This window comes from Erpetoichthys calabaricus, chromosome 2 (genome assembly GCF_900747795.2).
Source record: "Erpetoichthys calabaricus chromosome 2, fErpCal1.3, whole genome shotgun sequence".
Taxonomy (NCBI): domain Eukaryota; kingdom Metazoa; phylum Chordata; class Cladistia; order Polypteriformes; family Polypteridae; genus Erpetoichthys; species Erpetoichthys calabaricus.
Genome location: NC_041395.2, coordinates 236,743,134 through 236,760,083, shown reverse-complemented (window position 1 = coordinate 236,760,083; position 16,950 = coordinate 236,743,134). Strand labels below are relative to the sequence as shown.

The 16,950-nt window shown below is 39.4% G+C and overlaps 1 protein-coding gene across 2 annotated transcripts in view; it reads right to left on the bottom strand.

Annotated features, from left to right (window-relative positions):
• The window catches only part of fank1 (fibronectin type III and ankyrin repeat domains 1), a 29,641-nt gene extending 12,981 nt beyond the window's left edge, over nucleotides 1-16,660 (bottom strand). For both annotated transcript variants that reach the window (XM_051923797.1, XM_051923796.1), the window contains exon 1: nucleotides 16,542-16,660. In XM_051923797.1, coding sequence (XP_051779757.1) covers nucleotides 16,542-16,554 — 13 coding nt within the window. In that variant the 5' untranslated portion in view covers nucleotides 16,555-16,660. The remainder of the gene's footprint in view (nucleotides 1-16,541) is intronic.
• Between the last annotated feature and the right edge of the window lie 290 nt (nucleotides 16,661-16,950).

Sequence of the window (16,950 nt, the reverse complement as noted above, 5' to 3'; positions counted from 1 at the left end):
CACAGACACAAGGAGAACATGCAAAATCCACGCTGGGAGGTCCCGGGAAGCAAACCCAGGTCTCCTTACTGCAAGGCAGCAGCGCTACCACTGCGCCACCGTGCCACCTGAAATGGTCTGGTATTAAGAGAAATTGGATTCAACAATTGTAAGGAATCTACTGTATGTCCTGTGGTTGCATAACAATGCTAGATTATCACCCCTCCACCACTGTGTTTGACAGCTGCTATGACGTTCTTGTAGCAATATGGAGTGGTACATTAATGACCAATCAGTTTCACTTTGGACTTGTCTGTTCAGAGTCTCTCTTGCATATCTTAGCCATGCTGCCTTATTCTTTTACGAGACCAGAGGCTTTCATCTGACTATTATTTCATATAAGCCTTACTTGTTTATTTTATTTCTACTGTTTGAGTAACAAACTGTAACTTTTAAAATATGTGCAGAAGTCTGTAGATCCTGGATATGTGATTTAGATTCTCTGCCATTTTTGGAGAATCGTATACAGTATTCTGATCTTTGAACAGTTTTACAGGGAGATTTTTCCTGGGAAGACTGGCAAATGTCTTCAATATTCTTCATTTATACTTTTTATGTATAATTTACACTTTTTAATGTAGAACGATTGACTACAACTTGTTTAAAAAATGCTTTATATAGTAACCTTTCTCAGACTGAAGAACAGAACCAATTATATCTCTGCAATCAACACAGATCTCCTTTTTTCCTTAACATGCTGTCATAAGAACCCACATTGTCCCAGACCAAATTACCAAAGTTTCTTCTTTTATATAAATATGGCAGCACTTCCTGATCTTCTTCCTTAATGTGAAAGCAGTAAGGGTGTAGTTACTTTTCACACATGACTTCAACATTTGAACGATATTTTAAATAAAGATAAATTAAAATCTGTCATGCATTTTTGTCACCTTAAATCTAATTTTTGGGTCTTGAAGAGGACTAAGTGATAACCTGGTACGTAAATCCATATAAATAAAGGAAAGAGTACACTTGATCGAGGTACCTTACACACTTGCCAATATGACCAGATAGACTGTACTTTGTGACTAGCACATTTTAAAAGACTTTTAATTAGGTATTGTAATTAACACAATAAAAAGTCATATTTGTTGATATATGGTAAATGTTGATAGGAGTTTACACTCCTTTGATACAGTGAGTTTTGAACAAAATGTTGATTAATCAAAAATATGTATTTATCAGAACAAGCTTTTTTGAAGAAACAAAGAACATGGAGAGAGAAAGATAAAGACAGAAGGTCAGTAAGGTAGTTCTTTGGAGTAGTAGTCTACTAGGCATGTGGTTGCGCCACCTCCCAGGAAAGGGAAAGGGTCATGACCTTTTACAACAGGCCCACAGAAATACGTATCAAGCCTTTAGTTTCCATTCTGTTTATTTGGAGTTTGTGTTTCCCTTCTGTGTATCTCATTCTTGGTTTATTTTTGTATTACTTCCACCTTTATTACTTCATTTGTGCCTCCTTGGTGTATATATTGGTGTAGAGGGCTGCCATGATGACCCCTTCACAGTTTTCTATCTGGCATGCTTGCTACCACCTCATAGCATATGGTATATGTAGCATTATTACAGATTAAACTCAGAACTGAACTTTTACTTGAATGCATAGGAAGGGGTATTTGACAAGCTGTTTAAAATCTGCTAAAATGAACAAAGCAAATATGTGAACTCAAACATTTTAGTTTACTTCAGGATCATGCCATGTAAGAGTATATATTTTCCTCTTTTCTTTTGCCTCTCTAAGACATACATATATTATAAATTTATAGCTTGCTACTTTTAAGTGGGTTTGACATTATATGCTGTTAGATGGAATTGCTCTTTATGATGTGTTTAGTGTTATTAACCAAGTATAAATGTGGAGAGCTTCTTAAAGCCACATTGTTTTATCACTTTGGAATAACCTGCCTATCCTCCTTTTGCATGTTGCGTCAAAGCAGTAAGGGTGTAGTTACATAAAATAGAACATTACATCAACAATATTCTGCGGTGGGTTGGCACCCTGCCCAGGATTGGTTCTGCCTTGTGCCCTGTGTTGGGCTGGGATTGGCTCCAGCAGACCCCCGTGACCCTGTGTTCGGATTCAGCGGGTTGGGAAATGGATGGATGGATGGATGGATGGATCAACAATATTGGTCTAAATTATTCTATAACATAAAAAAAGAAATAAGAGTAGAATAGCCAACTGGGTTTGTTGTGTTTGGGGATCCATTTTATAGTGTAAATGTATTGTTCAAATATGCTGTATACTAAGTACATGTGCACTGATATTCCTTCGGGCTGTACTTAAAAAAAAAAATAAGGCAGCAGAATAGAGTAATTTCATTTTGGGTACTATCTGTGTTTATTTTTTCATTATTACATTAATGTAATTGTATAAAACACAACATATTGGTGACGAGAACGAACTGAAACGCTAACGCAGTAAGGTAACCATTATTTAAAAAAAACAAAGAACTGAAAATGTTAATGTACGTGACTAGAACAGATAATGAGACTGACTCAGAGCAAGATGAACATCATCTAGAATATGAAAATTATGATGTTTTACACCTTGTGTACAATGTTACTGAAAATGATCATGAAACTATATGGGTCACTCCTAAAGTGTCAAGGAATATAATTAAAAATGGAACTGGACACAGGTTCTGACTTATTAGTGATTTCTGCAAAAGACTACAAAAATTTGTTTCAAAAATGCCATTAAAAGAGACTACAGTGGTATTCAAGACATACACATGGAGAAAAGGAATCCCTTAATAGGAAAAATTAATGTACAAGTGAGTCATCACGGCAAAACACAGTATTTAGATCTATATGGGCTAGAGAAAGGAGGACCAGCCTTGTTTGATTGTGAATGGTTAACATTACCAAAGCCTACGAAAAAAACTCGTAAATCGGCCCACCTTAAATCCCTTCGCACCTCTCCAATACCGTCTTTTGTCTTGTAAATGTGCAGATCAAGACAAAACAGCAAGCAGCCTACTATTCCATTCCCCCACCTCTGCAGAACGGGCACAAAGTTCTCCCAGTTCCAGCCTTGATTATCTGGGAGTGAAGTGCTGGAGTTTTAGAATTATTTTTACAATATTTTGTCATTTATTACTAAAATATGAAAAACGTTTCTGTTTTAATGATGTGTTTACACAGATTATTGTAGAAACGGAACACATGAAAAATGTTTCTGTTTTAACAATGTGTTTACACAGATTATTGTAGAAACGGAACACACATGAGATGCATGGGTTCCAAATAACGATATATTATTTCCATTCTAAAACTCCAGCACTTCACTGAAGCCAATCCCAGCCAACACAGGGCGCAAGACAGGAACAAATCCCTGGGAAGGGTGCCAGCCCATCGCAGGGCACACACACACACACACCAAGCACACACTAGGGACAATTTTAGGATCGCCAATGCACCTAACCCGCATGTCTTTGGACTGTGGGAGGAAACCAGAGCACCCGGAAGAAACCCATGCAGACATGGGGAGAACATGCAAACTCTACGCAGGGAGGACCCGGGAAGCGAACCCAGGTATCCTTACTGCGAGGCCATTGTGCCGCCCCAAAGATTATATTACATACTGTAATTGATAAAAATGTTTTGCATAAATCTCAAGACAAGTCTGAAGCCATACTAAAAGCTCCACCACCAGAAAATGTGTCTCAGTTCTGATAATATTTAGGAGTTAACTACTACACAAAATTCCAGCCAGATTTTTCTACATTGAATTCTCTTATTCAAATAGGGTCAAAATGGAAATGGTGTAAGAGCTGTGAACAAGACTTCCAAAAAAATAACAGAATAATAACATCAGTTTAGGTACTTATACACACTGATCCATCCCTACCACTAAGATTGGCATGTGATGCATCATTATATGGAACAGGTGCTGTTCTGTCACACAGAGTAAACGAAGTCAGTGAGAAATCATTTATCTTTGCTTCACGGTCTCTGACCAAGACCAAACACAATTATGCACAAATTGATAGGGAAGTTCTTAGTCTTATATGGGGAGTGAAGAAATTACATTGGTTCCTTTATCACACTGGTGACAAGCCACCAACCTTTAGTGTAAATTTTTAAACCCAAAAGGGGAGTTTTACTGATCACCGCAGCATGATTACAAAGATTGTCTCTTTAGCTAGGAGCACAATCCTATGATAGATAGATAGATTAGATAGATAGATAGATAGATAGATAGATAGAGTAGATAGATAGATAGATAGATAGATAGATAGATAGATAATAGATAGATAGATAGATAGATAGATAGATAGATAGATACTTTATTAATCCCAAGGGGAAATTCACATATCCAGCAGCAGCATACTGATAAAAAAAACAATATTAAAATTAAAGAGTGATAAAAATGCAGGTACAACAGACAATAACTTTGTATAATGTTAACGTTTACCCCCCCGGGGTGGAACTGAAAAGTCGCATAGTGTGCGGGAGCAATGATCTCCTCAGTCTGTCAGTGGAGCAGGACAGTGACAGCAGTCTATCGCTGAAGCTGCTCCTCTGTCTGGAGATGACACTGTTTAGTGGATTCTCCATGATTGACAGGAGCCTGCTCAGCGCCTGTCACTCTGCCACGGATGTCAAACTGTCCAGCTCCATGCTTACAATAGAGCCTGCCCTTCCTCACCAGTTTGTCCATGCATGAGGCGTCCCTCTTCTTTTTGCTGCCTCCCAGCACACCACCGTGTAGAAGCGTAGAAGAGGGCGCTTGCCACAACCGTTTGATAGAACATCTGCAGCATCTTATTGCAGATGTTGAAGGATGCCAGCCTTCTAAGGAAGTATAGTCGGCTCTGTCCTCTCTTGCACAGAGCATCAGTATTGGCAGTCCAATCCAATTTATCATCCAGCTGCACTCCCAGGTATTTACAGGTCTGCACTCTCTGCACACAGTCACCTCTGATGATCACGGGGTCCATGAGGGGCCTGGTCCTCCAAAAATCTACCACCAGCTCCTTGATTTTGCTGGTGTTCAGTTGTACGTAGTTTGAGTCACACCATTTAACAAAGTTCTTGATTAGGTTCCTATACTCCTCCTCCTGCCCACTCCTGATGCAGCCCACAATAGCAGTGTCGTCAGCGAACTTTTGCACGTGGCACGATTCCAAATTGTATCGGAAGTCCGATGTATATAGGCTGAACAGGACCGGAGAAAGCACAGTCCCCTGCAGCGCTCCTGTGCTGCTGACCACAATGTCAGACCTGCAGTTCCTGAGATGCACATACTGAGGTCTGTTTGTAAAATAGTCCACGATCCATGCCACCAGGTATGAATCTACTCCCATCTCTGTCAGCTTGTCCCTAAGGAGCAGAGGTTGGATGGTGTTGAAGGTGCTAGAGAAGTCCAGAAAACATAATTCTTACTGCACCACTGCCTCTGTCCAAGTGGGAGAGGGATCAGTGTAGCATGTAGATGATGGCATCCTCCGCTCCCACCTTCTCCTGGTATGCGAACTGCAGAGGGTCGAGTGCGTGACGGACCTGTGGCCTCAGGTGGTGAAGCAGCAGCCGCTCCGTGGTCTTCATCACATGTGACGTCAGGGAGACAGGCCTGAAGTCATTCAGCTCACTAGGACGTGATACCTTTGGGACTGGGGTAATGCAAGATGTTTTCCAAAGCCCCGGGACTCTCCCCTGTTCCAGGCTCAGAAAGAAGATATGCTGTAGAGGACTCCCCAGCTCCAACGCACAGGCTTTCAGCAGTCGTGGCGATACTCCATCTGGACCCACTGCTTTGCTGGCACGAAGTCTCCTCAGATCTCTGCTTATGTGGGCTGCTGTAATTGTGGCTGCTGTAATTGTGGTGGGAAGGGGGGAACTCTCTCCTATGCTGGTATCAGCAGGATGGGTGGAGGATGCAGTACTCTTAGGTGAGAGTGGGTTAGGGTGGTCAAACCTGTTAAAGAAGTTGTTCATCAGGTTTGCTCTCTCCACATCTCTCTCGATGGTGGCACCCTGCTTCGAGCTGCAGCCAGTGATGATCTTCATCCCATCCAACACTTCCTTCATGATGTTATTCTGCAACTTCTGCTCCAGCTTTCTCCTGTACTGCTCCTTCGCCACCCTGAGCTGGACTTGGAGTTTCTTCTGCTCATGCTGATCACTGCCTTTAAAAGCCCTTTTCTTCTGGTTCAAAAGGCCCTTGATGTGATGTGTAATCCATGGCTTGTTGTTAGCATAGCAGCATACTGTTCTTACTGGAATTATAATGTCCATACAGAAGTTGATGTAGTCAGTAGTGCAGTCAATAACCTCCTCAATGTTCTGACTATAAGATCCCTGCAGGATATCCCAGTCCGTAGTTTCAAAGCAGTCTCTCAGAGCCTGCTCTGCCTCAGGGGACCACTTCCTGAATGAGCGTGTGGTTGTAGGTAGCTCCCTCACTCTTGGTTTGTAGTGAGGCTAAAGCAGAACCAGGTTATGATCTGCTTTCCCAAGCGCAGGCAGCAGGGTGGCGCTGTATGCATCTTTAACATTTGCATACAGTAGGTCAATAGTCCTATTTCCCCAGGTGTTACAATCCATATACTGGGAGAAGGCAGGTAATGTTTTGTCCAGCGTCACATGGTTAAAGTCTCCAGAGATTAGCACAAGCACCTCGGGGTTCTGCGTTTGTAGTTTAGCAACAGCACCGTGGGTGATGTCACCCCTATCTCCACATCCGCCCAAGGAGGGATGTAAACAATAACAACAATGATGTGTCCAAACTCTCTGGGAAAGTAATAGGGATGAAAACTTACGGCCAACAGTTCGATGTCCCTGCAGCAAGAAGAGATTTTGACGTTTACATGTCCAGAGTTGCACCATCTTGTATTCACATAGAGAGCGAGTCCTCCTCCTTTCCGCTTCCCGTAGGTATTTGCATCTCTGTCTGCTCTAACTGTGCTAAACCCGGGTAGCTCCACGTTAGCATCTGAGATGTTAGTTGTCAGTCATGTTTCACAAAAAAACAACAAACTGCATTCTGTGTAGGACCTGACATTTTTCACCAGCACAGCCATTTCGTCAATCTTATTTGGTAGTGAGTTCACATTTCCCAGGATCACTGAAGGCAATGACGTGTCCAAACTCTCTGGGAAAGTAATAGGGACGCAGACTTACGGCCAACAGTTAGATGTCCCTGCAGCAAGTGGAGATTTGACGTTTACATGTCCAGAGTTGCACCACTTTGTATTCACATAGAAAGCGAGTCCTCCTCTTTTCCGCTTCCTGCAGGTATTTGCGTCTCTGTCCGCTCTAACTGTGCTAAACCCGAGTAGCTCCACGCTAGCATCTGGGATGTTAGTTGTTAGCTACATTTCACAAAAACACAACAAACTGCATTCTCTGTAGGTCCTGACATTTTTCACCAGTGCAGCCATTTCGTCGATCTTATTTGGTAGTGAGTTCACATTTCCCAGGATCACTGAAGGCACCGAAGGCTTGTATCGCCACTTCCTCGCTAGCCACTTAGCCTTTAGCTTAGCGCCAGGTCTGCTGCCACAATACGACCTTCTTACCTCGTCAGGTAAATAGGGAATCACACCAGCACGGGCCTTTGTTATCAGTGCTTGAAGTTGACTACTGGAGTAGACGCGTCTCGGCGTGTAAAAATCCATGTCCAAGTATTAAAAAGTAGTAAAAAGTGTCCAGGAAACGAGTCCACATAAAAGTAAGTGGAAGGAGTGATCAGAGAAATAGAGAAAAAGGTAGAAATATAAAGTCATACACGAAGCTGCTGGAAAGGCTGCCACTCACGGTGGTGCCTGATTCATATATTATTGAATTCTAAAGAACACACCAAAGTGCCAATGCTAATGCGTTATGTTTACCATCACAAACAGATGAAGAACATACTGTATATCTGCATATCCACTTGATATATGGTATATTATCACAAAATAGTTGAGCAGATAAATTTAAATAAATTACAAATATCATCACCTAAAATGAGACAAAGAATTATCTGGCATTATCAAGTGTTTATGATATTATTATGAGAGATTGGCAAAAATTTAGAAAGTGTCTTTACCCAGAATTTGCTGTAAGAATAGAACAACAATTTATTTGTCAAAGGACTCTGATGTGTGGATCACATGTAGTGATTCCTTCAAAGCTGTGTACCAGGGTACTGCAGATACTGCATGAAGGACATCTGGGTACTTTAAAAATTAAGACTCCTGTAGTTATGTATTGTGGCCTGGTACTGATAAGCAGATCAAAGACTTTACAAAGAAATGTATAGGATGTTAACTGGTACATAACACTACTCAACAACCACCATTGTACCCATGGGAATGATCTTTACCATGATTTTGTGTGGGAATTTTTGAATTTTGGGGAATGTTCTTAGTTGCCAGAAGTTATTTGCATGATGTCAACAACTTCTAAAAAGACCATCTCTGTACTGTTAGCAATATTTTCGAGAAATGACTTACCAAAACAAGTCTGCAGTGATAAATGCATCACAGGTCACTTCAGTAGAATTCAAAACCTTTATGAAGCAGAATGGAATTAAACATATCACATCTGACCCTCATAATCCAGATGCAAAAGTTTTAGCTAAAAGATTTATACAAATGTTTAAAAGGGCTATCAAAGACATGGATAAAGAAGATTTCGAACTACAACTCAAGCTTGATAAATTTCTGTTTGAATACAGATCAATTCAGCCAACAACAAACACCACTCCAGCCTTAAAGTTTTTAAATAGATATTTAAGGTCTCAAATGGATCTCGTGAAACCAAATGTTTAGAGGAAGGTACAAAACAAACAGTTTAAACATGTGTATAACAAATCTACCAGGAGTTTTAACATTTGACAAAATGTTCTAGTTTGAGATTACAGAGATAACAATTGGTAAGTGGAAAAAGTCGTTTCTAGAAAAGGTCCATTCATGTATATTGTTGATGTGGGAGACACCATGTGCAGAAAACATGCAGATCAGATCTGGAATGCTCAAACGCTGGAAGGTTCAACCACCACAGGTTTCCCACAGAGTGAAAATTCAAATGAACATCAAGCTACAAGCATCGATTTACCAGAATTTCCTGAAATTGTCCCAAAAACCCAAGCAATTGACCACCAATAAGAGACTGAAAACCCCCTTACTTCTGATGTTTCATTGTACATGTCTGTAAAAACTGCTCCAGAAAACCAACAAGCAGCACAAAGACGTTATCCAGAGAGACTGAGAAACTCACCAGAAATGTTGGATCCTTCATAATAAGTAAGAAACATTCTACGGAAATTTCAAGACTCAAAAATGTATATATATTGATTGAATATGTTACATTTAATGTTCGAACATGGTTCCTTTAATAAGTTTTCAACTGGTACGGGATGGAGTATTGTGTTTGAGGATCTATTTTATAGTGTAAATGTATTGTTCAAATATGCTGTGCACTAAATATGTGTGCACTGATATTCTATCGGACTGTATTTAAAAAAAATAATGCAATAGAATAGAGCCATTTCATCTGGGTACTGTGTTTATACTTTCATTATTACATTAATGTAATTGTACGCAACAGTCATTAACTTCATTATCTAACTACACAGAGACTTGACAATTCAGACGTTATACAGGCTACCCCAGCAAATTGTTCCATAAAATCATTCATTAAATTAAAAACAAAAAGCAAACAAATATTCATTATAATGGTTTACCCAAAATGGCCAGTAAAAACAATATATATTGCATAGACTGGATGTCACAGTGTGTGACCAGGGATACTTGGTCTTATTAAAGAACTTATTGACTCAGTCAGTCAACAGAACTATTATTAGTGAGAGATAGGAATAAAATATATTACTGAATAAACTTAGATATTGTAAAAAAGGTGTAGGAAAAATGGACTGTGACTACTATGTAAGTTTTCTAAACAGTAAGGCCATATTCTGTTTTTCAAGGTACGTTTGAGTGGCAAACCAGTGAACACAATTTATACAATCACCACAAGAGTGCAGCAGTGCTTTTACAATTAGATGTAAATGCTGCAGAATCTAGGAAAACACTGAAAAAAAATTGTTGAGAAAATACTGATAATTATCTGAATGACGTCCTCTGTTTGAATATGAAGGGGACTCAACAATGTATTTTTCAAGCATTTCAAAACACCATTCAGTCAGCAGTGGTAGAAATGATAATTTCTCTCTTCTCGTCAAACCATTTTTGCATGGACCTCACTTTGCCCATAGGTTCCTGCCCTACTGAAACAGACATTGGAGCTAGGGGGCTCAAACTATAAAAAACAATCTCAGACTATTATTCTTTCTCCACTACACAGTTGGCATTATAAAATGAGGCAGGTAATATTCACCAGGCATGAGCCAAACCCAAGCTAATTCTTCAGATTACCAAACAGTGATACATGATTCACCTGAGAAAATGCTTCTAATACTCCAGTGGCTAATAGAGATGAGCTTTTCATTATTCTAGCCAAAGCTTGGCATGGTTACCATAAGTTTGCATAGCCATTTGGCTATGGACTGTTAGGTTCTTTAGCTTCTAATAAACAGTTCTTGAGCAGACATACTGCAGTTTCCAGAGGCAGGTTGGAACTTGGTAGTAATTGTTTCAACTGAGGTCAAGCTATTTTTATGCACTATTTGCTTCAGTGTTTTGCATTTCTGTTCTGGGAGTTTCACAGCTGAGTTGTTGTTGTGATTAGACTTTTCCAGTTTATACTAACATTAAGTTTCTGCACCATTTCCGACCCAGTCAGCTATAGCAGGTAACAACTCAGCTGGAAAGGTGGCATCCTATAATATGAATCAAAAGTGACTGTGCTCTTCAGAATTCCCAATTCTCCTGCCATAGTTTTCTATGGAGATGACACGGTTGTGTGATTTAACCCTTGAGTCATCAATGGGTGTGTCTTAAATAGCGAAATTCTCATATTAAAGGGTGGATACTTCTGGATATTTCTGGCCATATATTTTGCAAGTTCAGGTCCGGATCTACCAAATTAGGTGGTTGTGTAGGGTGGCAAAGTTTTTAGGGGATGCAGATCCACCATCCACCACCAGGAGCCCATAACAGCAAGAGGCCATTTGACCAACCCCACAAATCATTGATTTGTTTGAGTGTCTGTCCACCAAAATCACTAAGGTGGAACCCCACAAACCAGCTCTAATATCAGTTTACAATTTGTGGGAAACCTAAAGTAGAATACCACACGCCAACACTCTGCGATCTGCATTTATGTGTATAGCTATTACCTTCAAGACCCTGTGGTTTGGGTGCGATAGTTTCACTTTTGGCTATGGCAGCAAAAAAGCAAGAGCTGGCCCTGTGTAGGTCTCAATCAGTTTTCATATTTCAGATCACCTCTCCTTTATCCTGGAAAATATCTTCTGTAGTTGACAGGGATGAGAAAATCACCAGTGTGAACATATTTCTAATCATCAGTCATAGTCAGAGATGACAACCCGCATCACTTGTTTAAAAAGGGATGTATAATTTGAAAGCAATTTATAAACACTTATATAATTATGAAATGTATAGTAACACGTCAAATTGAAGGCAAAAACCTATATTTGTATTTCCTACTTCAATATTTTTTATTACCAGATGTGTAGTTTTTGATAAGAGGTGCATGCAAAGTTGTTAAGATACAATCTTAGCTACTTTCAGGGTCCCACAAAAGGGTTATGAGATTTTCAACTTGCAAATTCTGTCAAAACAGTGAAAATTACAGAACTGGGACATAACTTTGGTTATTAAACCATATTGTACTAGCACTTATTACCATGGTTTATTATTATGCAAAGCAGGGGCAAAAGGGTATTTATTTGCCGAATTGTATAAAAATAATAAAATTTACAGGTTATAGCGAAAAAATTATAAACCTCTATATGAATAAGTATAATAAGGGAGTGAGTAAAATGTGCCAAAAGAATAGTTTAAATGTGCTTTTGGAATTCAGCTAGAGGGATGCAGCACGGTTCTTTCACAGTCCATAAGCTCAAGTTATGTACATGGAAATAGTGTTATGCATCTCAGGAATTCCCAAATATGCTGCTTTTATTTGTGACATATCAGATGGCCATGGCACAAATATAATACAGTAATCCTTCGCTATATCGCGCTTCGACTTTCGCGGCTTCACTTTATCGCGGATTTTATATGTAAGCATATTTAAAAATATATCGCGGATTTTTTGCTGGCTCGCGGATTTCTGCGGACAATGGGTCTTATAATTTCTGGTACATGCTTCCTCAGTTGGTTTGCCGGGTTAAGGGACACTATTGGCAGATGGCTGAGAAGCTACCCAACCAGAGCGCGTATTACGTATTAAATAAAACTCCTCAAATATATTGTGAGCACGGGGGCTGTTCGCACCCCTAGAGGATACATCCGCTCCTCAAAAAATGCTGAAAGATTACCTTCACATTGCTCCCTTCCGTGCAGCTGCTTTGTCAAGCGACATGCTTCCCGCACGGTGCTTCGCATACTTAAAAGCTCGAACGGCATGTGTTGATTTTTGATTGTTTGTTTTTCTCTGTCTCTCTCACTCTCTCTGACATTCTCTGCTCCTGACGGAGGGCGTGTGAGCAGAGGGGCTGTTCGCACACTGGCCTAGAGAATACGGACGTTCCTCTAAAAAATGCTGAAAGACTACCTTCACATTGCTCCCTTCCTTGCAGCTGCTTTGACCGGCGGTGCTTCGCATACTTAAAAGCCAAACAGCCCTACTGATTTTTGATTGTTTGCTTTTTTTCTCTCTCTCTCTCTCTGACATTCTCTGCTCCTGACGCGCACTCCTTTGAAGAGGAAGATATGTTTGCATTCTTTTAATTGTGAGACAGAACTGTCATCTCTGTCTTGTCATGGAGCACAGTTTAAACTTTTGAAAAAGAGACAAATGTTTGTTTGCAGTGTTTGAATAAAATTCCTGTCTCTCTACAACCTCCTGTGTTTCTGTGCAAATCTGTGACCCAAGCATGACAAAATAAAAATAACCATATAAACATATGGTTTCTACTTCATGGATTTTCACCTTTCGCGGGGGGTTCTGGAACGCAACCCCCGCGATCGAGGAGGGATTACTGTATTGTTTTCATCCAATGGAAATATTGCATGATCATATTTGGTCTGAAGACAGGGGCATTTTCATCCCAGAAGATACCTTGTCATCAGAAAAAAGGCAATGCAGGAGAATCATGATAATTGAGAATCAATAGGTTGTGGTTAGCTCTGACGTTAAGCCAAACCATATTTGGATGTCTCAATACATATCATTATAAAATCATCACTTTTCATATTGGAACCAAGTGCTCAGGCCTGTAAGTTTCTTTTGCACTCAACACAGGCAATACAGTATTCAATTTCTGGATAATACAGTATGCTCAAGAACAGATCACCTGGATATATAACATGCGGATGCAGTCACTCCTCCAAAACCCCCTCTTAAACAGTGATACAATGGGAAACAAATACATTTTTTTTTTTAGCTTCTCTGTGCTCGATCTGCTGTTGGCTTTCTACTGCTGCTGCTACCTTGCTGCATGATCTGCATGTCGCTCAGAGCTTCAGACATTTAAAAGCCTGTATGGCAGCTGTCCTTTTGTCTCACTGCCTTGTCTCGTGGGATGCTAAAGTGTCTCCAAGAAAATCACGTCTTATCTCCTTCCAAGCCTTACAAGATTTTTTTTTATAATAGAGATAAGACATACAGACAGACAGACAGACTGGATTTGATTTGGATTTTTTATATTATAGATAGATAGATAGTAAACATTCACTGTGGTGCCCTTGGAATGCCTGCTCACAATATAGATCAAAGGTGCAATTATTTAGAGTTGGATGCTCATTTAGCTTTGCACCTTGAATAAAAACATGGCAAATTCTGTTAAGTTCTTCCTGATAGAGTTGGAATTAGCTAAGGGTGCTCTTCTCTTCTTTTCTCTCTTTTTAAAACAAAACATCAGCGTCACTTATACCAACTCTTTCAATGCCGCAGTAATTATGGGTTCTAGCCTTCTGGCCATTTTGTTTTGCTATTATAATAACTTGTACAACTTACTTTTATTTGGAAGAATTATAAATGCTGGAATGATGACCTTTGGGATTTTGTTTCTTTTGTACTGCTTTAGTATGGGTAACAATTTCTCAAAAGGTATGAACATGAGTTACATCAAAAAGTTTAATTACACTGTAGATCTTTTTTTTAGTGTTTTTCAGTATTAAAGACATTGCACAATAACTGGCTAATACCTATAGATGGTTTCCATATGGATGGTTTCCTTATCTGATCTTATGGAATACCCTGCCATTAGGGTGTTCATAAGAACTTCAATATTGGGAAATATCTTAAAAGGACATTTAAAGGAACAGAAAAGCTAATTCTGTGGCTGCTTTCTTCCTAACAGCAAAGATCACTCATGAGACTTGCCACACCTCATGTGCAACTTTTAAAAGGGGCCCTTGATAAATGATCAATGAGAAGTCTGGCAAATTTGATCTTTAAACAAAAGAGAAAATTCACTGAATTAAAGAAAAAGTCTCAGTGGACCAATCTATTTACTTGATCACCTATACTTCAAAAAAAAATCCCCTGTGAATATAGCACAGCTCTTAAAATGGCTTAGTTACTGGTACTCTTTTCTTCCCCAAAATGGAAACAAATGGGGAGACAAGTGAATCACCAAATCTTTTGCAATATTTAAGTGTTTTTCAATAACTGTCCACTTTGAAGCTTAAAATTTTCATGTGTATTAATTCATGACTAATGATTGCACATTAGATTAGATTAGATTAGATTAGATTAGATTACCTTTATTTATCCCAAGGGAAATTTACATGCATCCAGCAGCAGAAACATAAAAAGTAAAGATACAGACTCACAGGATAAATAATGCAATTAATCAATGAATCAAATAGATACATAAATAAATAAATGTTCTGTATACAGTATTGTGCACAAATGGCAAAATTAATTTAAAGAGTATCAGCATTTAGTTTGGGTCGTCAGGAGGAAGCACTGAATTGTCTGATAGCAGCAGGCAGTAAACACCTCCAGAGGTGCTTTTTAGCACACCATGGTGGAATGAGCCTGTGGCTAAAAGGAAGCGGAGTGTGAGGATTTTTCATGAGAGCATCCAATTTTAATAATAATAATAATAATTAATAATTAATTACATTTATATAGCGCTTTTCTCATTTTGCCATCATCCTTCTTTCCATAACAGTTTCCAGTGTGTCCAGGTTTATCCCTGTAACGAAGCAGGCTTTGTTGATAATTTTGTTTAGGCATTGTGCATCTTTTGAGCACAAGTTCCTTCCCCTAGGGACCACAGCGTAGAACAACACACAGGCTATTATGGACTGGTAGAACATTTCCAGCAGCTTGCTGCATACAGCAAAACACCTGAGTCTCCTTAGCAAGTGTAGTCTGCTCTGGCCCTTTACAGCGCCACTGTGTTGTTAGACCAGTCCAGTCTGCTGTTTATGTGAACCCCTCAGTGCTTGCTGCTATGCACAATGTATAAAATAACTGTGTAACCAATGCGTTTCATCAAAAACAGGCTCCCTATTTTACAGGACTCTATCCTATTTGAAAGGAGCTCAAGGACTTATCATGGCTTCTCTTTTTATGCACATAAGTAACATATCTAAGGTACTGTTCCTCTTTATAAAATTTTGTTTCATTAATTAGGGAAAAATATAAATACAGATACTGTTGAACAATAATTAACATTTTCATATCAATTTTACTATGAAAGTCACTACTTGTAATTATGTTTTAGATGAGAGACAGAAGCGTGGAGTCTTATTCAAACTTCGTTTTCTTGATGATTTTCATAGTCATATCTAGATTGTATTCATATATAAATTAGTTGGAATATGTTAACACCTGACATTAAAATGCACCGGCAGTGTCCGCATCATGACCGGATATACTAGCGACTGGATGGAGAGAACTCCACACACGTGCGCAGCACTCTTGTTGGCAAGATTTGGGGGCTTTGCTGTACATTTATACTAAGCAAGTATATTTACACTTGCTTTATGTTAAATATGGTAACTATCCATTTCTGACCACTTTCCAATGTGCTCTGACTGAGTCGATTTGATCACAATCCGAATAACAGTACATTTGCATCTGGTTTTCTACAAAAGCAGTATGCAAGTTAACAAAATATGGCACATGCATGTACGACATTTAAGATTTTCGCAGATTTTTGGATCAATGCAAAAACTTCAGCATCTATCTTTTACAGTTTAAAGATTCTCAAATGCAGCAGAGCTATTATATCTTGCATGTGTTTTTGTAAATTCATACCACGTAGTGTACTTTTTTGCATGTTTGCATTACTTTTTTATATGTTGGTATTTTTCACGTTGCGCTGTGGAATCTTTATGTTTTAAAGGAAACAATATACGAATTATGGTGCCTTAAAATGACAAAATAAAGTATGGTACAGTACCAAACGCGAAAACACAACTTTTTTTCATGTCCCGTTTATAAACTTTTATTAGCCTTACCTAAAGTCGTCATGTTGTGATGTGCCCGTTGCTCGTCCCCTTGCTCTTCGGAGTGACACGCTCGTGCGTCGACAGCTGCTTTTTGTAAACAGTTGGTCGCCAGGCCGCTCTGCACGCAAGCCCGTGGTTGTCAAGGCGACCCGCGGATCGCCAGGGAGTAGCTGGAAAAAGAGCGCCACGGTTTAGAGGTTGGTGCCTTTAATAACGCGGCAGACGGACGGCAATCTGTTCAGTCTTGATCCATCCACTTTCTTGTACGAGGTCAGAGGCCATCCAGATACTGTCCAAGTCAAGGCTGGCGATATCCTACAGCATACTAACACAATCAGACACATTCCTTTACACAGTGCCAATTTAAAATTGTCTAAACGCGCACGTCTGCAATAAATCACAAGGAATGATTATTTAA